Here is a 24,563-nt window from a genome sequence, read left to right on the forward strand (position 1 = left end):
TGGGGTCGGGGGTCTAAACTCTGCCTTCCCCCTGTCAAGAGGTTTAGGGCTGACACCCCCCTAAGGGGGGTCCCTCAGCTGTATGTTCCGTCGAGCGGGCTCCGGGATTGGGGCCACTTCCCTCCAAGTGAGGGCTCTCGGCTTCCACCGCCGGCAGAAGTTCGCCACGTCACTTCTGGAGACCGCAGATAACTACTTCCGGTTGCGTTTCAGGTTGGAATGCAAAAGGACCAGAGGTCAGAGGCGGCGCTTCCGGTGACGTGAGACGTGGCAGGAGCCGGCATGCCACTGAAGAATGAGAACGGGCGGCTCAGGTAAGACAAGGAAAGATATATAATCTACCTTGATCGGTCGTGCTGGGAGAGCGTGTACTTCTTGAACAGCATGGAGGAGTCTGCAAGGACCGATGTTCACCTGAACCACCAATCATCGAGGATGCAGAACCAGTAGTCATGGCACCTAAAAGAACCTGCAAATCCTCATGGAAGTCTAGGAGGTGTGCCATCTGTTCAATTAAGCTTCCAGAGGCTTGGGCTAAGCAGATATGCGAAGGATGCATCCTTAATGGTATCAAGGGAGAGCAGGCCGCCTTCTTGGCTCAGATACGCACCATGGTTAGAGAGGAGATTCAGGCTTCGTCTCAAGTCTCCTACCTGCCCAGTCACCCCAACAGGGACCCTGTCCCAAGAGACCAAGGTGGGAAATGGAACAGACCTCGGATGAGGAGGTCCAGTCAATAAGTTCAGACCTTGAGGAAAAAGAAAAAATTACCTCGGAGCCGTCAGAGGTGGGGAAGAGGTACCTTTCTTCATCGGAGGACACAGACGAGCTTCTGCGGGCTGTAAGAACCACAATGCAGACTGAAGAAACCCCAAAACCTCAGTCAATCCAAGACGAGATGTTCGGGAGGTTGAGAGCACGGATATGTCAAGTTTTCCTGGTGAATGACCACATCTGGGCATTGATTCTGGAGGAGTGGGAAGATGCAGAAAGGTGGCTGGTCATTCCTCGAGATCTCAGACTCCTTTTACCATTTGAACCGGAGGATATTAAGACTTGGGACGAAATACCTAAGGTCGTTGTTCCGGTGGCCAGGGTATCAAGGAAGACTTCAATTCCCTTTGACGATTCTTCTAGCCTCAGAGAGCCCGTGGACAGGAAAGCTGATGGACTCCCTAAAAGCGCTTGGGAGGTTTCAGCGGCAGTAATATAAATGAATGTAGCTGCCACATCCATTGCTAGATCCATGCATTTGTGGATCGACCAACTGGAGGACCAGTTAAAAGGGAAAACTCCTAGGGGTAATATCCTGGAAGGTTTTCCCCTTTTTGAGACTCGCAACCAGGTTTCTAGCTGATGCTTCTGCAGAATCTGTGCAGTTTGCAGCCAGAAATAACTCGTAGACCCATATGGTTGAAGACTTGGTAAGGTGATTACTAATCAAAAAATAAGCTGTGTGTCATATCCTTTTCAGGATTAAAGGTGTTTGGGCCAGTACTAGATAACATTCTAGAAAATGCCACTGATAATAAGAAAGGGTTCCCTGAGGAAAAATCAAATGGATACTATAGGACAGGAATATCGGGGGAAAGAGAAGACGGGTCCTTGGGGAAAAAGTAAAGCCCCATCCTTGGCTTCGGAACAAGTTCAAGGAACAGGAGGCAATTACTTCATACCTGTAGGGGGTCACCTTGGGAAACTTCCGTGTTCATGAGTACTCATCTCTCAGAATCAGTGGGTCTTGAACACCATAGGTCAAGGATATGCCCTCGAGTTTTCCAGTGCTCCCCCTGCAAGGTCTTCGTGGTCACAGATCACCGTTCCCAAACTTTCAACTCCCCTATATGGTCAGATGTAATGGACATTTTAAAAGTAGTGATCCTGGTTCCTCAACAAGAAGTGGGTCAGGGTCATTATTCGTCCCTTTTTACTATAAAAAAAAAAATCCATCGGGGGAGAGTCGCACCATTAACAATCTAAAACTTCTAAGGGTACCGTCACACTATACGATTTACCTACGATCACGACCAGCGATATGACCTGGCCTTGATCGTAGGTAAATCGTAGTGTGGGAGCTGTCACACAGACAGCTCTCCAGCGACCAACGATGCCGAGGTCCCTGGGTAACCAGGGTAAACATCGGGTAACTAAGCGCAGGACCGCGCTTAGTAACCCGATGTTTACCCTGGTTACAAGCGTAAAACTAAAAAAAAAAAAAAAAAAACAGCACATACTTACATTCTGGTGTCCGTCAGGTCCCTTGCCGCCTGCTTCCCGCACTCAGTGACTGCCGGCCGTAAAGTGAAAGCAGAGCACAGCGGCTGTGCTTTCACTTTCACTTTACGGCCGGCAGTCAGTGAGTGCGGGAAGCAGATGGCAAGGGACCAGACGGACACCAGAATGTAAGTATGTGCTGTTTTTTTTTTTTTTTTTTTTTTTTAGTTTTGCGCTTGTAACCAGGGTAAACATCGGGTTACTAAGCGCGGTCCTGCGCTTAGTTACCCGATGTTTACCCTGGTTACAAGCGAACACATCACTGAATCGCATCGCTAGATCGGTGTCACACACACCGATCTAGCGATGACAGCGGGAGATCCAGCAATGAAAGAAAGTTCTAAACGATCTGCTACGACGTACGATTCTCAGCAGGATCCCTGATTGCTGCTGCGCGTCAGACACAGCGATATCGTAACGATATCGCTGGAACGTCACGAATCGTACCGTCGTAGCGATCGAAATGGTATAGTGTGACGGTACCCTAAGTCAGTGGATCAGTTACAAAAGGTTCAGGATGGAGACTCCAAAAACCACCATTCCCCTGATAGACAGAAACGCGGTAATGTGCACGATAGACCTGAAGAGCGCGTACTACCACATTCCAATCCACTCTTGCTCTCAAAAGTTTCTACGATTGACACTAAAAATGAGACTGGTGCTACCACTTACAATTTCGGTCTCTTCTTTTCTGTCTTGCTTCAGCACCTCAGGTTTTTACAAAGCTGGTCGCCAAGATCGTGGCCTACCCAAGACAGAAAGATATAGTCCCGTACTTGGACGACTTTCTCCTTATGTCAAGTTCAGCTTCCGAGCTAGAGGAACAGCTCAGCCTGATGATTTCTACATTGGAAGATCTAGGTTGAATTATAAACCAGGAAAAGTCAGATTTGTTGCCTGGAACCAAGAAAAAGTTTCTAGGCGTCATTCTAGATTCCAGGGAAAGAATCTCGCTGTTGCCAGAGGGAAAGAAAAACACAGTAAGAAACAGGATCCATTAACTTCTTCAAGGTCAAGTTTCCATAATAACTGCAATGAAAGTCTTGGGTACATTAACAGCCTGTATATCGTGCGTCAGGTGGGGTCAGTTCCACACGAGGAAACTGCAGAGAGCAATCATTACAACATGGAACAGATGTTGGACATCTCTAGACAGAGATTCATCTATCACCAGTGCTAAAGTCATCGCTGAAATGGTGAACAGTTAACAGTAACATCAGTCGAGGAGTTCCTTGGATTTTGTTGCAATGCGTGACTATCATCACAGACGCAAGGAAGGATAGGGAGCTCATCTAGAAGGCAGATACCTTCAGGGAGTTTGGTCAACAAACATCAGGTCCCAGTCCTCAAACTACAGAGTGTTACATGCAGTTTCGGAGACGCTGAAGCGAAGTCAGTCACTATTACAAGGTCAGCACGTAAAGATTGTCAGACAGCGTGACGGCAATATCATTTCTTCTCCACCACGGTGCCCAAGACATGGATCCCTGCAGGACCTGGCCGCATGAATCTTCGCTTGGGCAGAAAAAAGCATCTGTTCAATTTCGGCAGTACATCTAGAGGGATCCAGGAACACGGAGGCTGATTATTTGAGCAGAAGAGATCCGGGCCACAGAGTGGGAACTAAAAAGAGAGAGATTTAACTACCTGTGTCAGTGGGAACTCCTCAGCTAGACCTCTTCTCAACCAGGGGAAACGCCAAGGTGCAGAGATTCTACTCCATCAATCCAGCAAACCACACGGAAGGAATCGATGCCCTGAATCGGGTATGGGAAGTGGGTCTTCTATACGCCTAGCCTCCCATTGCCAAAATCCCAAGAGTCCTCAGGAAGATACAGGAGGAGGGGGCGTGGGTGATGCTGGTGGTACCGTTTTGGCCAAGACGAAGTTGGTTCCCATTGCTAAGGAAGATCGCTTTGGAAGACCAACTCTGACTACTGGTGTCGGAAGATCTGCTCTCTCAGGGGTGAGTTCTCCATCCAGATCCACAGTTATCGGTGTGGATCCTGAAAGGGAGTTCTTTTTTTTTTTTTTTTTTTTGGAAGTGCATTTGAACAGCAAGGTTGATTGCTGTTGAGGGGAACTAGACAAAAAAAAATCTATAAATCTTCAGCATAGCGAGTGTGAGCGAGCTGAGTGTGGCCTGAGTATAAGTGTGGACGGCGGTAAGTGTGACTTGTGATTCAGTGACTTTGGAGTCAGGGAGTTTCCAAGGGAGGAATTACTGAATTGCTGTCTGTTTTGTATTAATACTTTGTATTTATTTATTTATTTTTTTATTATTTAACTTTTCTGTCTGGTGCAATCCCCATTAGGAAATGTGCTCCACGATTGTTAATGCCATCCAGTGCACATCTTGCCACATGTATGCAGTCCTTGAGCAGCCGATCGAGGGTGCATACTGCTGTGCGAGATGTGAGCACGTTGTGCATTTGGAAACCCAGATTCTGACTCTAAATGTGCAGCTGGCAACACTGAGATCCATTGACAATATGGAGAGGAGTCTTCTGCTCACGGAGCAGACGCTCAATGGGACAGATGAGGGGGGGATGGTAGGATGGAGCTGCAGGACGGTGAAGTAGCAAGCTGGGTGACAGTTAGGAAGCGGGGTAGAGGGAAGAGTGCTAGGGAGGCTAGTCCTGATCTGGAACACCCCAATAAGTTTGCGAAGTTGGCAGATGAGGGGGGTGCCAGTACAGGGGTAGCACTGCTGCAGCCAGGCATGTCCTCTGAAAGCCGGAGGAGTGACTGCTCCAGTAAGGAGGGAAATAGGAGAGCAGGGCAGGCCAGACAGGTGCTGGTAGTGGGGGACTCAATTATTAGGGGAACAGGGCAATCTGTCACAAAGACAGGGATCGTCGAACGGTGTGCTGCCTACCTGGCGCTCGAGTCCGACACATCGCTGATCGGGTGGACAGATTACTGGGAGAGGCTGGTGAAGACCCAGTGGTCATGGTGCACATTGGCACAAATGACAAAGTTAGAGGTAGGTGGAAGGTCCTTAAAGATGATTTCAGGGAATTAGGCTGCAAGCTGAAAGCAAGGACCTCCAACGTGGTATTCTCCGAAATACTGCCTGTACCACATGCCACGCCAGAGAGGCAACGGGAGGTTAGGGAGGTTAATAAGTGGCTCAAGAATTGGTGTAGGAAGGAGGGGTTTGGGTTCCAGCAGAACTGGGCCGACTTCTCAGTTGGCTACAGGCTCTACGCTAGGGATGGACTGCACCTAAATGGGGAAGGTGCAGCTGTGCTGGGGGAGAAAATGGCTAGAAGGTTGGAGGATTGTTTAAACTAGGGATTGGGGGGAGGGTATTCAATTTATAGGAGGGGAAGATAGTGCAGACAGAGACCTGGGCACAAATAAGGAAGTTGGGGGTGGCGGTGGCATGGGAGATGGGGTTAGAACAGTTAATAATTTAACATAGTAACATAACATAGTTAGTAAGGCCGAAAAAAGACATTTGTCCATCCAGTTCAGCCTATATTCCATCATAATAAATCCCCAGATCTACGTCCTTCTACAGAACCTAATAATTGTATGATACAATATTGTTCTGCTCCAGGAAGACATCCAGGCCTCTCTTGAACCCCTCGACTGAGTTCGCCATCACCACCTCCTCAGGCAAGCAATTCCAGATTCTCACTGCCCTAACAGTAAAGAATCCTCTTCTATGTTGGTGGAAAAACCTTCTCTCCTCCAGACGCAAAGAATGCCCCCTTGTGCCCGTCACCTTCCTTGGTATAAACAGATCCTCAGCGAGATATTTGTATTGTCCCCTTATATACTTATACATGGTTATTAGATCGCCCCTCAGTCGTCTTTTTTCTAGACTAAATAATCCTAATTTCGCTAATCTATCTGTGTATTGTAGATAAGAAAGAAAGAATAGAGGTACAGAGAGGAACATCAAGTGCATGTATACTAATGCCAGAAGCCTCGCCAACAAAATGGACGAATTAGAACTAATGTTGTTGGAGCATAATTATGACATGGTGGGGATATCTGAAACGTGGCTGCATGAGAGCCATGACTGGGCTGTTAACTTGCAGGGCTATAGTCTGTTCAGAAATGACCGTACAGATAAGCGATGGGGAGGGGTATGTCTATATGTAAAATCATCCTTAAAACCCATCCGGCGTGATAATATAGGTGAATTTAATGAACATGTAGAATACCTGTGGGTGGAGATAAGGGGAGGGGGAAAAAATAATAAATTACTGATAGGGGTTTGTTAGAAATCTCCAAAAATAATGGAAGCATTGGAGAATATCCTCGTAAAGCAAATAGATGAAGCTGCGACTCAAGGAGAAGTCATTATTATGGGGGACTTCAACTACCCTGAAATAGATTGGGGAACAGAAACCTGCAGTTCCAGCGAAGGTAATCGGTTTTTGACAACTGTGAGAGACAATTACCTTTCACAGCTGGTTCAGGACCCAACAAGAAGGGGGGCACTGCTAGACCTAATATTAACCAACAGGCCAGACCGCATAGCAAATATAAGGGTTGGGGGTTACTTGGGAAATAGTGATCACAAAATAATAAGCTTTCATGTATCCTTTTAAAAGATGTGTAATAGAGGGGATACAAGGACACTAAACTTCAGGAGGGCAAATTTCCAACGGATGAGAGAGGATCTTGGTGCAATTAAATGGGACGATATCCTGAGACACAAAAATACACAAAGAAAATGGGAGACATTTATTAGCATCCTGGATAAGACCTGTGCACAGTATATACCGTATGGGAATAAACATACTAGAAATAGGAGGAAACCAATATGGCTAAATAGAGCTGTAAGGGGCGCAATAAGTGACAAAAAGATAGCATTTAGAGAATTAAAGGAAGTAGGTAGTGAGGAGGCATTAAATAAATACAAAGAATTAAATACATTCTGTAAAAAGCAAGTCAAGGCGGCAAAGATTGAGACAGAGAGACTCATTGCCAGAGAGAATAAAAATAATCCTAAAATATTCTTTAACTACATAAATAGTAAGAAACTAAAAAATGATCGTGTTGGCCCCCTTAAAAATAGTCTGGGTGAAATGGTGGATGAGGATGAGGAAAAAGCCAATATGCTAAATGACTTTTTTTCATCAGTATTTACACAAGAAAATCTCATGGCAGACAAAATGACTAGTGATAAAAATTCCCCATTAAATGTCACCTGCTTAACCCAGCAGGAAGTGCGGCGGCGTCTAAAAATCACTAAAATTGACAAATCTCCGGGCCCGGATGGGATACACCCTCGAGTACTGCAGGAATGAAGTACAGTCATTGATAGACCATTATTTTTAATCTTTAAAGACTCCATCATAACAGGGTCTGTACCACAGGACTGGCGTATAGCAAATGTGGTGCCAATATTCAAAAAGGGAACAAAAACTGAACTCGGAAACTATAGGCCAGTAAGCTTAACTTCTACTGTGGGTAAAATCCTGGAGGGAATTCTAAGGGATGCTATACTGGAGTATCTGAAGAGGAATAACCTCATGACCCAGTATCAGCACGGGTTTACTAGGGACCGTTCATGTCAGACTAATTTGATCAGTTTCTATGAAGAGGTAAGTTCCGGACTGGACCAAAGGAACCCAGTAGATGTAGTGTATATGGACTTTTCAAAAGCTTTTGATACGGTGCCGCACAAAAGGTTGATACATAAAATGAGAATAATGGGGATAGGGGAAAATATGTGTAAGTGGGTTGAGAGCTGGCTCAGGGATAGGAAACAAAGGGTGGTTATTAATGGAGCACAATCGGACTGGGTCGCGGTTAGCAGTGGGGTACCACAGGGGTCAGTATTGGGCCCTCTTCTTTTTAACATATTTATTAATGACCTTGTAGGGGGCATTCAGAGTAGAATTTCAATATTTGCAGATGACACTAAACTCTGCAGGGTAATCAATACAGAGGAGGACAATTTTATATTACAGGATGATTTATGTAAACTAGAAGCTTGGGCTGATAAATGGCAAATGAGCTTTAATGGGGATAAATGTAAGGTCATGCACTTGGGTAGAAGTAATAAGATGCATAATTATGTGCTTAATTCTAAAACTCTGGGCAAAACCGTCAATGAAAAAGACCTGGGTGTATGGGTGGATGACAAACTCATATTTAGTGGCCAGTGTCAGGCAGCTGCTACAAAGGCAAATAAAATAATGGGATGCATTAAAAGAAGCATAGATGCTCATGAGGAGAACATAATTTTACCTCTATACAAGTCACTTGTTCGACCACACTTAGAATACTGTGCACAGTTCTGGTCTCCGGTGTATAAGAAAGACATAGCTGAACTGGAGCGGGTGCAGAGAAGAGCGACCAAGGTTATTAGAGGACTGGGGGATCTGCAATACCAAGATAGGTTATTACACTTGGGGCTATTTAGTTTGGAAAAACGAAGGCTAAGGGGTGATCTTATGTTAATGTATAAATATATGAGGGGACAGTACAAAGACCTTTCTGATGATCTTTTTTATCATAGACCTGAAACAGGGACAAGGGGGCATCCTCTACGTTTGGAGGAAAAAAGGTTTAAGCATAATAACAGACGCGGATTCTTTGCTGTAAGAGCAGTGAGACTAATGAACTCTCTGCCGTATGATGTTGTAATGAGTGATTCATTACTTAAATTTAAGAGGGGACTGGATACATTTCTGGAAAAGTATAATGTTACAGGGTATATACACTAGATTCCTTGATAGGGCGTTGATCCAGGGAACTAGTCTGATTGCCGTAAGTGGAGTCGGGAAGGAATTTTTTTCCCCAAGGTGGAGCTTACCACACATGGTTTTTTTTTGCCTTTCTCTGGATCAACATGTTAGGGCAAGTTAGGCTATGGGTTGAACTAGATGGACTTAAAGTCTTCCTTCAACCTTAATAACTATGTAACTATGTAACTTAAGAGCTAAAGGTCTCTCCAACCAGGTAATCTCCACGATCCAGGCTAGCTGTAAACCCGTTACGTGTGCAATCTACAATAGTATTTTGAAGAGGTTTTGTTTAGAATGTGGTAGCCTTTCAATAGACTCATCCCAACCTGACATCCCTAGAATTCTCAACTTCCTCCAGGCAGGATTTATTAAGGGATTGAGACCAAGCACGCTAAAAGTACAGATAACAGCCCTAAGTGTATTCTTCGATTTTCCCCTTGGCATCTCATCCGTGGATAGCACGATTTCCTAAAGCCATCCAGAGGTTAAGGCCCACAATAAGAAAGTCTGTTTCCCCATGGGATTTAAATCTGGTTCTCGATGCTCTGTGCTGTGCCCCGTATGAAGCAATAGAAAATATAATTGTTGCAATACTCACACTCAAAACAGTCTTTTAAGTGGCCATCACCTCGGCTAATAAGATTGGGTGAGATTCAGGCTCTTTCGGTACAGAACCCCTATATTCAGATCCTAGATGATCATATAGCTCTGAAGCTTAACCCTGTCTTTCTTCCTAAAGTGGTTTCTCCTCAGAAATGAAATCAGGAAATACTTTACTCATTTTGCCAGCACCAAATCAACTCAAAAGAAAAATTCTTGCTGTCATTGGACCGTTATTCACTACCTGGAGGCCGCTTTACAATGGAGGCAGGACACAAACTTATTTGTCCAATATGGGGGTAAAAATAGGGGGAAAAAAGAGACCAAACACACTTTAGCTAGATGGATAACATCTACCATCTCCTTGGCATTCAAGGCAAAACAATTAACTGTACCTTAGGGTCTTAAGGTACCGTTACACTAAACGACTTACCAACGATCACGACCAGCGATACGACCTGGCCGTCATCGTTGGTAAGTCGTTGTGTGGTCGCTGGGGAGCTGTCACACAGACAGCTCTCTCCAGCGACCAACGATCAGGGGAATGACTTCGGCATCGTTGAAACTGTCTTCAACGATGCGCTTAGTAACCCGATATTTACCCTGGTTACCATTGTAAAAGTAAAAAAAAAAAAACCCACTACATACTTACATTCCGATGTCTGTCACGTCCCCCGCCGTCAGCTTCCCGCACTGACTGTGTCTCAGCGCCGGCCGTAAAGCAGAGCACAGCGGTGACGTCACCGCTGTGCTCTGCGTGCTTTACGGCTGGCCGGCGCTGAGAGTGAGTGCAGGGAAGCTGACGGCGGGGGACGTGATAGACATCAGAATGTAAGTATGTAGTATTTTTTTTTTTTTTTTTACAATGGTAACCAGGGTAAATATTGGGTTACTAAACGCGGCCCTGCGCTTAGTAACCCGATATTTACCCTGGTTACAAGTGAGCACATTGCAGGATTGGCGTCACACTCGCCGATCCAGCGATGACAGCGGGTGATCAGCGACCAAAAAAAGGTCCTGATCATTCCCCACGACCAACGATCTCCCAGCAGGGGCCTGATCGTTGGTCGCTGTCACACATAACGATTTCGTTAACGGTATCGTTGCTACGTCACAAAAAGCGTGACGTTGCAACGATATCGTTAACGAAATCGTTATGTGTGAAGGAACCTTTAGGGCCCACTCCACCAGAGCAGTAGCAACCGCATGGGCCGAAAGGGCGGGGGCTTTGGTAGAACAAATCTGTAGAGCAGCTACATGGTCTACTTTAAACACTTTCTGTAAGCACTATGAGCCGGATACGTTGACAGGCAGCAAGATGGCTTCGGCCGTAAGTTGCTGCAGGCAGCAGTCCCAGCCAAGTGAGATCTTTCTTTGGTATTCTCCATGTTGCTGTCAGGAGGGACGTCCTGGAAAATGGGGATTCGACCTACCTGTAATAATGTTTCCAGGAGTCCGTCCTGGCAGCACTGGTAATTCCCTCCCTTAAGAATTTTTTTTTTTATTAGTGATGATAAACTTGTGCAAAATTGCAATAAAAAAGATTACATTCATCCTAGTGTGGTACTTGGAAAAATCACTGGGATGGGGGGGGGGGGGGTCTTTTAATCTCTCGTGTGTCTCCTGTCCTTATAAGGATGGAAGGACAACCTCCATTGTGCTGTCAGGATGGACTCTTGGTAACAATATTACTGGTACGTCTAATCTCCGTTTTTAATAATTCCCCCAACTCAACTCAGTAGGTTGTATTAGTGGGGTATGTTTTTAGAAGGATACCGTAAATGCTTTTTATTCTGATAGTAAATTGTGCAGTGACACCAACCAATATAGTATGCAAAGTATTGAAGTCTCAATTAATTCTCTATTAGTTTGTCAACACTGCCACACTGAGTCGCCACTGAATAATGTTTCAAAGCTTCCTTTGTATAATTGTGTGCCAACTTCACAAATATAAAACAGACTTCCGAATTGCTCTATCTGATTTCCAGCAGATGAAATAAAATGTTCCAATCTCCTTTACCAGCTGTATGGCAGCAAATATGTAGCAAAACTATGTCCACAATACTTAAGGGTATTTATCTCCCCCTAAGGCCCTAAAATGGCCTCTGTGCTTCTTCTGCTTTATTATTTATAAACTCCCCAGGGCTACCTTGGGGGCCCATCCTATCCGGTAGTTACACAGCCGCACTCCCAATGCAGGAAGTCACAGCCCAAGTCGTCTGAAGGGAGACCGCTAGTTATTGGGTACCTTGGATGGCGCCTGTCCACAGTGCCGCTGGTGAGGATCACGAGTCCCATATACCTTAAACTTCTAAATATGTGCAACTGTAGTAACAGGAGAATCAAGCTGTTAGAAGATGGTCTTATAGCCTTTACTTTTAAAATGTTTGTCTGTAAATTTTTTTTTTTCTAATCTCCTAAGACCACTCTTTTTAGCATTCTTTGCTCTATATGAAAGTGGTATACTCCAGGATGCCAAACAGCACAATGACTAATTTTCATGTTTTAAATAGGCAGACTGACTGTTTAAAAGTTTGTAAACACCTGTGATGCAAATTTTCAGGACAAACCTTAAGGTACCGTCATACTCAGCAACTTTGCAACGAGAACGACAACAATCTGTGACGTTGCAGCGTCCTGGATAGCGATCTCTTTGTGTTTGACACGCAGCAGCGATCTGGATCCCGCTGTTATATCGCTGGTCGGAACTAGAAGTCCAGAACTTTATTTGGTCGCAAGATCAGCGTGTATCGTCATGTTTGACATCAAAAGCAACGACGCCAGCAACGTTTTTACATGGAGCGAGAACGATAAGTGAGTCGCCGTTACGTCACTGGATCGCTCCTGCATCGTTCTGGAGTTTCTGTGTTTGACGTCTCTACAGCGACCTAAACAGCGACGCTCCAGCGATCTAGTTTAGGTCGGATCGTTGTCTATATCGCTGCAGCGTCGCTTAGTGTAACGGTACCTTAAGTTTAACTTGATCCCTTGGTCAAATTATTTACAATCTTTTCTAAAGGAACCATCTGTCACGGGTGTGACAGATGCAACAGACAGTCGCTCTGCATCTGGCTGCAGAAAGTCTCTGCATTTGGCAGTGCAGACGCCTTCTTAATTCTGACTTTTAGATCGAGTGGCAACCTCCCTCTGCTATAGCAGTCGGCATATCCCTCAAGTCTGCTCAAGTTAAGTTTTTCTTCCCTTGTTTGTCTCCTTTTTTGTCTTTTGTGTACAGTGGGGACTGATCTCATCTCCCGCCTTCCTTATTCAGGGCCTAGCTCTATAGATATACAGGGCTTAGTTTTCCTGCTCGGCGATTGGTGTGGAACCAATATAGGAATAGTAGGCTAGGCACGGTGCTATTAGATCTGCCTACGGGTCTCCACTCCCCCATTCCCTAGAATTTGGGCATCCTTCCCCTCATCCTTTTTGTGTTGCACTTAGTCTTCCCACACTGCTTGACACCATCACTTTGTGTATGTGATTTAATTTTTTTTTTTCTTTTTTTTTCAATTGAACCACAATTCAAAAGCAGTGTTTGATTTTTCGTTAGTTGATATTCAATAATTTTAAACTGAAAATTACTTTTGTCAGTTTCAAGTTATCTTAGAGACCATTGTGGGTTTTCCTTACTTTAACTTAACAGCAGGGAACCAACATTCTTCTTCCACTTGTGTATGTTCCTGAAACAAACACAGTGTTTTACAGTCTGGACTTTAAGTGCTGGACTTTTCCTATACATATTTCATGCTCCTAGAACCGTGCACCCTATGTGAAGGGGAGAATTTACTGTGAGAGTGATGAGCTGGCAAGACATGACCTTTGAAACTTATATTTTCTGCCGACTTCCAGGCCTCTCTGAAAGGGATGTAATTTACCAACAAAGGGGCATGAACTAACATGCATATCAGTGCCAAAAAAATGTGCCAGAATTGTGACGCATATTTCTGACTCAAAGTAAGTCAACAAATAGTGGTGTAAAGTCAGGCTAGACAGTCTTAAAGTATGCCAGATTTGTCAAAGTGCTTGAACCACTGTGATAAATAGTGTTTTAAGACTGTCTTATCTGTGTATGCACTGTCCAAAAATCTGCCCTCATGTACAGTATGTAAATTGTCCTATCTGGTCAGTGTCCAAATGTTTCTAAAATGTAATGTTAGACTTGGAGCCTGATTCAGTTTTGTCTGGTTTTGGTTGATTTATCAATTGAAACTTTTTTTTGTTATTGAAATGTATTCTAAACCCATTGGAGTGATTGTTACGTTAATCTGCAGCTTTTGCTCCCATTTAACAGAACATGTGAATTTTTCCTCTGAAAAGGCATTCTACGGATAAATATGGAAAAAAAACAAATTTTATGCAAAATTCATGACCCGCATACTCCATACAGAAAAGTCAACAAATGGCACCACAAAAAGAAATACTGATTTATAGAAATGCAAATTATGAATCTGGCCCTCATTTGTAAGAGACCTGACAGCTGATTAATGCAGTCCGAACCACTGACAGCATTAATTGGACACTAGCTCTGTTATTTTAGCCAGGTATGTTTTACTCTGAAATGCTGCAGCCTTTGATGGAAAACCTACATTGGAAAGCTGGCTGGAGACCATGCACCATGGCTGGCTACCTGCACCATGGCTGGCTAGCCAGGGACCATGAACCATGGCAGCTCCTCCATGGCCCCTTACCCTGAGTGACTGATCCATTCTTCACATGTATAGAGAGAGACTTTTCACTCTAAGATCGTGGTGTCAAGATGCTAAAGGGTTACCCGTCTCTTGGACTAGTTACTAGGTCTGCAATGTCCTCGGCCAGCTTTTAATTGTAAGTTTTCTATGAAATGTGGAGTCAGTGTCTGATTCACACTGCCCTTGGTTCGGGCAGCATAACTCCGCTGTCAGACTCACTTTATGATGGTACTAGCCATTGAGAAAATGGATGATGTGATGAGTCCGGTATGTATATTATGTGTCAGTGGTCTCCCAATATCTAATATATAATTGCCTAGAATACTACTTCCTGCAATTTGTGCCAACTTCTGTGGCTTTGTCCGGAGCTAATGTCCGGAGCTAATGTCCGGAGATTAATTGCCTAGAATACTACTTCCTGCAATTTGTGCCAACTTCCGTGGCTTTGTCCGGAGCTAATGTCCGGAGATAAGTGACGTCAACAGTGTCCAGTGTCTGATTGGTTGCCGCCTGCTGCGAGCGACCAATCAGAAACGTGCCGTACTGTGACACACTCCGCCCGCCATTTTGGTGTGATTTTTGAATTTTTACCTCACAGCAAGTTTCTACTGCGTGGAGGCGGGCCCAGTGACGTTGCTCTTCAAGCTCCTGCCGAATTTCGTCAAAAAATGATAATACCATTTACCAAAACTATATATATTTAGTTGTGAAGTGGTTCAGTGACATTTTCACACCAATTTTGAACTGTTTTTGTTTGGTGTTTTCTCCATATACTGCCTATTATTTTTGTTCTTTCTTACTATTATTTATTAATTGTATTATTCTTACATTTGAATAAATAAAGTATATATGGATTCTAGACTCCCGATTCTTTAGAATCGGGCTGCCATCTAGTTATCTATATTTGTTTTGATTGTATGTTCATTGCCCATCTTTTTCAGAGATGTATAGAAATGGAAGATGGTATTGAACAAGAGAGGAAACTTTTTAAAACCAGTTTCCTAAATATAGAAGCTCAAAATAAGAACATGGAACTGAAAGCTCGAAGTTATGCTGATCAGAGTAAGTGCATTGTATGATCCGCAGGTTATAGGAGCCGAGTTGTCTGATCTGTAAGATTGTGGGAAAAGATTGTGTAAAATGGAATTTATTCATTAAAACCCCTGTGTATAATAATGAATGGGTGGTCTTCCCTCTGCTGAATCTTTTCCTACAAATCTGTATTTAACTCCTATTGTACATCCTATACCAGGTTGTCGTCTATGTTGCAGGATCAGCAGCCGAGCCCGCACCATAGCAGGCAGATGCCAGCTGTTATATAGCCCACATCAATCTGTAGCTAGTGTAGTGTAGCTTGAGCCAATCGCTCTCATTTAACCATTTATGTCACTGTAATCTTTAGCAGCGCCATTAATATTACATCATTGCCAGATCGTGTGCTGGTTACTGGGAACCGATGGGCTACCATGGCCGCTGCAGGCCTGTATAAATAAAATAAAACATTTGTTTGCCACACAAAGAAACAAATCCCTGCACATCCCAATTGACAGAAAATGTCGCAAACAAAAATAATCCTATTAATTTTCCCTCTTAAGATACACAAGTTTGCTACTTCCTTATTTATAGTTAACTGGAGAATCCTCCTGCCAGGTCCTTTTCACCACACAGTGAAGTCTATAAAAACAAAATTTCAGAAAATTGTATTTTTTGTTTCCTCAATGTCACCGCACTAATATTTTTTTCATGTTTTCCAGTACAATTCTATGTACAGTAAAATGAACAGTGGTGTATTTCTCAACTACAACTGTGTGGACTGAAAAATAAAGAATACCTTTATCACTTACCACAAGAGATGGGTGAATCCGAACAGTGAAGTTTGACGTCCGTACCGAACACCTACTGTTCGGGCGCGGACACTGAACACGGACTTCACCAGGAAGTCCGTGTTACTGTTCAGGTTCGGCTGCCCAAACACCGGGTGTTTCGCGCTGTCATGCGCATGACAGTGCGGCAAACTCCGCTTCTGATCGGCGGTGAAACCATCCCCGCCGGTCAGAGAGCTGCGGTTCCCACGCTGTCAAAAGATAGCGTGAGCGTGCAGCTGTTATGAGAGGTATAAAGTTTACCCTCCGGTCATTGGTGTCGGCTGGGACTACTGCTCCTGAGAGCATCAGCTGCTGATGGGAGTATTCATCGTTCATCAGGTGGTTCCTGCACTGTTAGGGTACTTTCACACAAGCGTTTTTTTTAATCCGTCACAATGCGTCGTTTTGCAGAAAAAACGCATCCTGCAAAAGTGCTTGCAGGATGCGTTTTTTCCCCATAGACTTGTATTGACGACGCATTTGTGACGGATTGCCACACTTCGCATCCGTCGCAAGACGGATGCGTCGTGCTTTGGCGGACCGTCGGGAGCAAAAAACGCTACATGTAACGTTTTTTTTCTCCTGACGGACCGCTTTTTCCAACCGCGCCTGCGCTGCCGGAACTCCGCCCCCACCTCCCCGCACCTTACAATGGGGCAGCGGATGCGCCGGAGACATGCATCCGCTGCCTCCGTTGTGCAAAGCGTTAAACGCTAGCGTCGGAATCTCCCCGACGCATTGCGACGGGGAGATTCCGACGCTAGTGTGAAAGAAGCCTAAAAAAAAAAAAAAAAAAAAATTTGTGGCTTCCCCTGTAGTTTGATATCAAGAATAGTTATCCAGAATAGAGGGTTCCCACGCTCTTTTTTTTTTTTTAATTTTAAGTAAATAATTAAAAAAAAAAATGGAGCGGGGTCCCCCTATTTTTGACAACCAGTCAAGCTAAAGCAGACAGCTGGGGGCTGATATACTCAGGCTGGTAAGGGGACATGGATATTGCCCCTCCCCCAGTCAAAAAATAGCAGCCCACAGCCACCCAGAGAAGGTGCATCTGTTACATGTGCCAATTCTGGCGCTTCGCCCAGCTCTTCCCACTTGCCCTTCCCACTTGCCCTGTAGCGGTGGCAAGTGGGGTTATATTTTGTGGGGTTGATGTCACTTCTGTATTGTCAGGTGACAACAAGCCCACGGATTAGCAAAGGAGAGGCGTCTATAAGACACTTATAAAAATACGGTGTAGGGATCCCTCTATCCTTGATAACTAGCCTTGCTGAAGCTGACAGCTGAGGGTTGCAGCCACCAACTGTGAGTTTTGCCTGGCTGATTATCAAAAATACAATTGAGAACACACTGTTTTTTTAGTTTTTTTTTTTAATTATTTATTTACAGCGCTGGCTGATGAATACTCATATCGGGCACTAGTGCTCTCACTTATTGGCGGCAGTTGGCACCAGTGACCTGAAGTAAACGTTATACCACCGATCACAGCTGCAGACTCACGCTGCCATTTGACAGTGTGAGAACCACGATTGTTTGATCGGCAGTGATGATTTTACTGGCAATCAGGAGCGATGTTTGCCATCCTGTCATGTACATGACATTGTGGAAAACACTGTCTGGGCCCCCCATTCAAGTGAATGGGGTCCAGGTTCGGGTCCGGTTACTATTTTGGTATCCGAACCCGAACTTTTTGTAACTGTTCGGCCTGACCCGAACATCCAGGGGTCCGCCCATCTCTACACAAGGTATGTAACAGCATGTATAAATTCACTGAGAAATACACCTGCTATATATATGTATATACAAGTGAGCGTCATACACAGAAGCTGTTTGTGCTGCTGAATGGAGCCCTGCCCACCCACATCATGGAAAGTCACATGAATGTGATGACATGTCAGGAATTCATGGACAATCTGGCATGACATCACAGGAGGTCTGGGGATTCTCTGCCAGTTGATTCTCTGACAGGCATAATGGGGCAAGGAGAATATGTCATGATACAGAAAGATTTGGGAAAGCAAACTATTTACAAATGAGTTAAAGTGAACCTGTCAGCACTCTTGGCTGATATGAGTTACTGCCATCAACTCTCAGGGCTGATATACAGCATTCTAAATTGCCCCCCAACCCGACCTTTAAGAGAAGAAAATAACTTTTATTATACTCACCTACGGGGTGGTCCAGTCCGAGTGTTGTCACTCTTCTTGGTCCGACGCCTCCCATCTACTTGCGATGCCGTCGTCCTGCTTGTGCCTTGTGAATGATGCATTGCTGCATCATCTACATAGTCTCTGCAGCACCACGCTCCTGCGCAGGTGTACTTATCTGCCCTGTTGAGGGCAGAGCAAAGAACTGCAGTGCACAGGTGCTGTAAAAGGTCAGAGAGCCCCAGCAGCTGCGCACTACAGTACTTTGCTCTGCTCTCAATAGGGCAGATAAGTACACCTGCGCAGGAGCGTGGTGCCGAAGAGGCTGTGTGGATGATTCAGCGATGCGTCATCTACACGAGGCAAGAAGGATGGCATCGCAAATAGATGGGATGCGCCAGACCAAGATGAGACATCCCTCAGACCGGACCGCATTATAGAATGTTATATATAAGCTCTGAAAGGGGGTGACTGTCTCATATCGGCCAAACCTGGTTACAGGTTCTCTTTAACGTATTGGCCAACCCCTTTAAAGTTGGGATGGAATCTTCCCTCATAAGGTGGTTGGCCTTATAGATCAATACTTGGTTAAACTTAAAATTGTGTCTTTTTCGCAGTTGTCAGATTTTAGTTGACTCCATGCCACAGAGATGTAAAGCAGTTATCCGAAATAAAGGTTATATAACTAAATGTTAGTACAGTGTTTAAGAGAAAAGCTAAGTCTGTGAACAAATTTCAGTTTATACAGTAAATATTAGCGTTTGTTTGAAAATGCATACAATGCTAGTATTTCACTTATAACTACATATACATATTTGTATTAATTTTTTTGCGCAAAGCATTTATAAATTTACTAATTTGATAAACTTTTTTTTTTGAATTAGTTGTTGGATTGGAGGAACAAAAGACCCTCTTGAATAAGGAACTTGCCTTACTTACACAATTCAATGCCAAGGTAACTCATTCATTTTATTCTAAAAAAAAATACTTTTACTTCTGAGGAAAATGTACTCGAACCATCAGTGGACCAGCGTTGTAGTTTTATGATACATTAACATGTTCAGAACTGTGCTACAAAATCCACTTGCATTTTGAGAAAAAGCACAAACATTTTCCTATTGCCACGACTGCACCCATTACGAGAGAGAGGGGATCCGCCCACCATCAGGACATGAACCTACAGGTTATAAAGGGGCCGTCCCACTCACCTGTCCAGTTTGGGTTCCTGTCCTGCACGGGAGCCTGCAGGTTGAAAATTCACCCAGGTCCATCAAGCCTCTGCGCGGTCTCTGCTGGAATGGCAGAGACGGGGGCACTGGAAGCAGCGTCGGGGGGGGGGGGGGGGGGGTGTACTGCTCGCAGACTCCCCCCTCGACTGGGCATAAGGATGTCGCGATCCCAGGGGCCGGGGAATGCCGCCCTGTGTCGCGTGAGCGCGGCGCTGCTCAGGCGCTCATCCCGGGAAGATAAAGCGCTTGTGACCCAGAAGTAGTTGCAGTACTTCCGGGTAAGGCCAGGAGGAGGTGTGGGGCATTTTCTTAAAACAGAGCAGGTGAGCAGTGTGCGGCAAGATGTCCTCTGTGGGGGACGTAGAGCACCTTCAGGTGGAGGTGCCCGAGCAGCACAGAAAGAGTGGTAGTAGCCATTCAAGGAGCAGCAGCGCTGTAGTACGGGGCCGGCAGAGTTCAAACACCCCAGCGTCACGTGGCAATTCACCTCCTCCAGAACCGGTACTCCTTTGGTCAGCCTTGGGTGAGTGTGTGATCTACACCTGGTAGCTGATTTGTTCCATTTTCTTGTGTTGTGTTATAGGTTAAAAAAGAACAAGAAAAACCAAACACAAGCAGTGTGTATTATGCACAGTACCCTTGCCAGACATGTTGAAAAGCTGCGTCAGGTGTGTAGTTGCCATACTTTAGAGGAAGAAGCTCCCCTCCGTACATCAGACTTAAGAGCGGTTATCAGGGAAGAAATCAAATGTTCCTTTAAAGGGAACCTGTCACCTGAATTTGGCGGGACTGTTTTTGGGTCATATGGGCGGAGTTTTCGGGTGTTTGATTCACCCTTTGCTTACCCGCTGGCTGCATGCTGGCCGAAATATTGGATTGAAGTTCATTCTCTGTCCTCCAATCTTGCCTTGCGCAGGCGTGTACTACGGAGGACAGAGAATGAACTTCAATCCAATATTGCGGCCAATATTTTTTATTTTCACGACTCTGCATTATAAACTTCTGTGAAGCACTTGGGCATTCAAAGTGCTCACCACACATCTAGATAAGTTCCTTAAGGGGTCTAGTTTCCAAAATGGTGTCACTTGTGAGGGGTTTCCACTGTTTAGGCACATCAGGGGCTCTCTAAACGTGACATGGCGTCCGATCTCAATTCCAGCCAATTCTGCATTGAAGTCAAACGGCGCTCCTTCACTTCCAAGTTCTGCGGTGCGCCCAAAAAGTGGTTTACCCCCACATATGGGGTATTGGCGTATTCAGGAGAAATTGCATAACAAAATTTATGGTTACATTTTTGTTTTTACACTTGTGAAAATAAAAAAAATGGTTCTGAATTAAGATGTTTGCAAAAAAAAGTTAAATGTTCATTTTTTCCTTCCACATTGTTTCAGTTCCTGTGAAGCACGTAAAGGGTTAATAAACTTCTTGAGTGTGGTTTTGAGAACCTTGAGGGGTGTAGTTCTTAGAATGGTGTCACACTTCATTATTTTCTATCATATAGACCCCTCAAAATGACTTCAAATGTGATGTGGTCCCTAAAAAAAATGGTGTTGTAAAAATGAGAAATTGCTGGTCAACTTTTAACCCTTATAACTCCCTAACAAAAAAAAATTTTGTTTCCAAAATTGTGCTGATGTAAAGTAGACATGTGGGAAATGTTATTTATTAACTATTTTTCGTGACATATCTCTCTGATTTAAGGGCATAAAAATACAAAGTTTGAAAATTGCAAAATTTTAAAAATTTTCGCCATATTTCCGTTTTTTTCATAAATAATCGCAAGTAATATCGAAGAAATGTTACCACTAACATGAAGTACAATATGTCACGAAAAAACAATCTCCGAATCAGCGGGATCCGTTGAAGCGTTCCAGAGTTATAACCTCATAAAGTGACAGTGGTCAGAATTGCAAAAATTGGCTCGATCATTAAGTACCAAATTGGCTCTGTCACTAAGGGGTTAAAGATCTTGTTAGGCGTGAATGGGATAAACAGGATAAGGGGTTTTTACCATCATCCGCAAAAAGTAGATACCCCTTTGATGATTAACTTTTGTCTGAGTGGGTTAAAGTCCCTAAAGTGGACGCAGCTGTGGCTTCCACATCAAGGTTAGCCACTCAACCACTGGAAGATGTAGGCCTTCTTAAGGACCCATCTGACAGAAAAGCAGACATGTTCTTAAAGAAGGTTTGGGAATCGTCATCTGGAGCGTTTAAGCCTGCGATTGCCAGTACCTGTACTGCCAGATCTGTTATGATCTAGGTAAGTCAGCTGGAGGACCATCTTAAAGCTAAGGTTCCTAGAGATAAACTGCTAGACTCTCTATCTCAGATCCGTGAAAGGGGTAGCGTACTTGGCGGATGCATCTGTAGACTCTTTGAAGTTAGCAGCTAGATCGGCAGTTCTTTCGAATGCTGCCTGGTGAGCGCTTTGGCTTAAAACCTGGAAAGGCGATGCTCAAGCTAGAGCAAAATTGTGTACTATTCCATGTAGGGGTGAGTACCTATTTGGCCCTGTGCTGGATGATATCCTTGCGAAGGCAGAGATTAGGAAAAAGGGATTTCCTAAGGTATTTAATCCTACTTTCAGAAATACCTTCAGAGGAGGAATGCCTTTCCGGAGGTCTCATTCAGACCGAGATTGGGAACCAACGGCGCAAAAGAAAAAAGTGCATACTTCGGCAGCTCTTCATCATCATCAAGACGCAGACGCAACTATAGATAAGACTGATCTCCCAGTGGGGGGTAGATTAAAATATTTCTTTAATCAATGGGCCACGATAACATCCAGTAGCTGGATCTTAGGTATAATTGCATCAGGGTTGAGATTGGAGTTTCAGAAAATACCTCCAAATAATTGTGTTGACTACTCTTGATTCTTCGGCCAACAGTAGGCCCTAGAAATAGAAATTCAGCAGTTGAGGAAAAAGCAAGTTATTGTAGAAGTTCCAAAAGATCAAGAAAGGGAGGGGTTTTACTACTCTATTTTTGATTTTCATGCCTGATGGATCCTTTAGGACGACCATAAATTTGCGGAAATTAAATAAATTTCTACAATATCGTGCCTTTAAGATGGAGTCCATTAGGTCGACAACTAAACTTCTATTTCCCAGGTGTTACATGTCTGTGCTGGATCTAAAAGATGCGTACTATCTCCCATTTACAAGGATCACCAGCAGTTCCTCAGGTTAGGCATTTTTAGTTTGCAGCAATGCCTTTTGGCCTGTCCATGGCCCCGAGAATATTTACTAAGATAATTGCGGAAATAATGGCCCATGTCAGAGAAAAGGATACCCTTTGTACCCTACTTGGATAGTTTCCTGATAGTTGGAAATTCGGTTGTTAAACTGTATAATATCAGCTCTGTAGGACCTTGGTTGGTTGATCAACCTAAAGAAATCAAAGCTAGAACCCTCAACGTGTCAAGTTTTCCTCGGTATTCTTCTAAACTCGGAGGATCAGTCATGTTTTCTGCCAGAAGACAAAAAACAAGAGTATTCACAAAGGCAGAGCAGTGAGAAAAAAATCCAGATCTAACATTAAGAGATGCAATGTCCCTGCTGGGGTCATTGACATCATGTATACCGGCTGTTCAATAGGCTCAATCCCATACTCGTGTACTGCAATCCGAGATCCTCGAGGCAGAAAGAAAGCTTCCAAGTCGCCTAAGTGGGAAACTCAGGCTATCAACTGCTACTCTCTGCGACCTAAGGTGGTGGCTGGACATGTACCATTTGTGAAAGGGGGTTCAATGGGGAATCATACCGGACAATGTAGTCGTGACCGATGCCAGCCCATTTGGTTGGGGAGCTCACATGGGGGACGTTCTGGGCCAAGGATGGTGATCAGTCCTAAAATCCCAAAGTTCTTCTAATCTAGTCTAAATATAGATCAATGAGGGAAATTTCCTAGAAAGCTCCCAGGCTTTCTAGGCAAGTTCCCACGATCTATAAACAGCCAGCAGAGGGCGCCTCACCGCAAATGAAGCTAAATATAGCTCATTGATCTATATTTAGACTCATTCCCCGGGGTTTTGCAGCGAGGAGCAGCCTGCATTAGCAAAGCTCCTTGCTGCAAAATGTTTTAACCCCTTCAGAAGGATTTACATCGTTGGACGTTACAGATCTGCGGAGGGTAAGTATATTGTTGGTTTATTATGTTTTTTCTTTCACAGAACGAGGGTCTTCAGTGACTGGATTGGGCGTAGAATAAAATACTCCAACAACCATTGTTTTTATTTCATTAAAATAATTTTAAATAATGTGTTTGTGTTTTATTTAACCCTTTCATTCAATTGGATTAATAATGGATAGGTGTCATAATTGACGCCTCTCCATTATTAATTAGGCTTAATGTCACCTTACAATAGCAAGGTGGCATTAACCCTTCATTACCCCATATCCCACCGCTACACGGGAATGGGAAGAGAGTGGCCAAGTGCCAGAATAGGCGCATCTTCCAGATGTGCCTGTTCTGGGGTGGCTGGGGGCAGATATTTTTAGCCAGGGGGGGGCCAATAACCGTGGACCCTCTCCAGGCTATTAATATCTGCCCTCAGTCACTGGCTTTACTACTCTGGCGGAGAAAATTGCGCGGGAGCCCACGCCAATTTTTTCCGCCATTTAACCCTTTATTTTAAGAGCTAGAACGGCCAAATTTTGCAGATACACACTACTGACATTAGTAGTGTGGAATCTGCAAAAAAAATGGAGAGAAGACATGATTTACTGTATGTAAACCATGTCTCAAATCATGTCGGGTTTTAGGAAGGAGAAAGAAAAAGCCGGTAATTGAATTACCGGCTTTCAAGCTGTATAGCGCTGGAATAAATATTAATATATATACATATATGTGTCTCACTGACATACAGTGGGGCAAAAAAGTATTTAGTCAGTCAGCAATAGTGCAAGTTCCACCACTTAAAAAGATGAGAGGCGTCTGTAATTTACATCATAGGTAAACCTCAACTATGGGAGACAAACTGAGAAAAAAAAATCCAGAAAATCACATTGTCTGTTTTTTTAACATTTTATTTGCATATT

General features: G+C 44.1%; 1 protein-coding gene across 3 annotated transcripts in view; it reads left to right on the plus strand.

Annotated features, from left to right (window-relative positions):
• Window positions 1-24,563, plus strand: part of LOC138651327 (C-Jun-amino-terminal kinase-interacting protein 4-like) — an 834,119-nt gene that overhangs the window by 73,539 nt on the left and 736,017 nt on the right. For all 3 annotated transcript variants that reach the window (XM_069741428.1, XM_069741429.1, XM_069741430.1), the window contains exons 2-3: window positions 15,223-15,343; window positions 19,178-19,248. In XM_069741428.1, the coding sequence (XP_069597529.1) occupies window positions 15,223-15,343; window positions 19,178-19,248 (192 nt within the window). The remainder of the gene's footprint in view (window positions 1-15,222; window positions 15,344-19,177; window positions 19,249-24,563) is intronic.

Source organism: Ranitomeya imitator, chromosome 10 (genome assembly GCF_032444005.1).
Source record: "Ranitomeya imitator isolate aRanImi1 chromosome 10, aRanImi1.pri, whole genome shotgun sequence".
NCBI classification, from domain to species: Eukaryota; Metazoa; Chordata; class Amphibia; order Anura; family Dendrobatidae; genus Ranitomeya; species Ranitomeya imitator.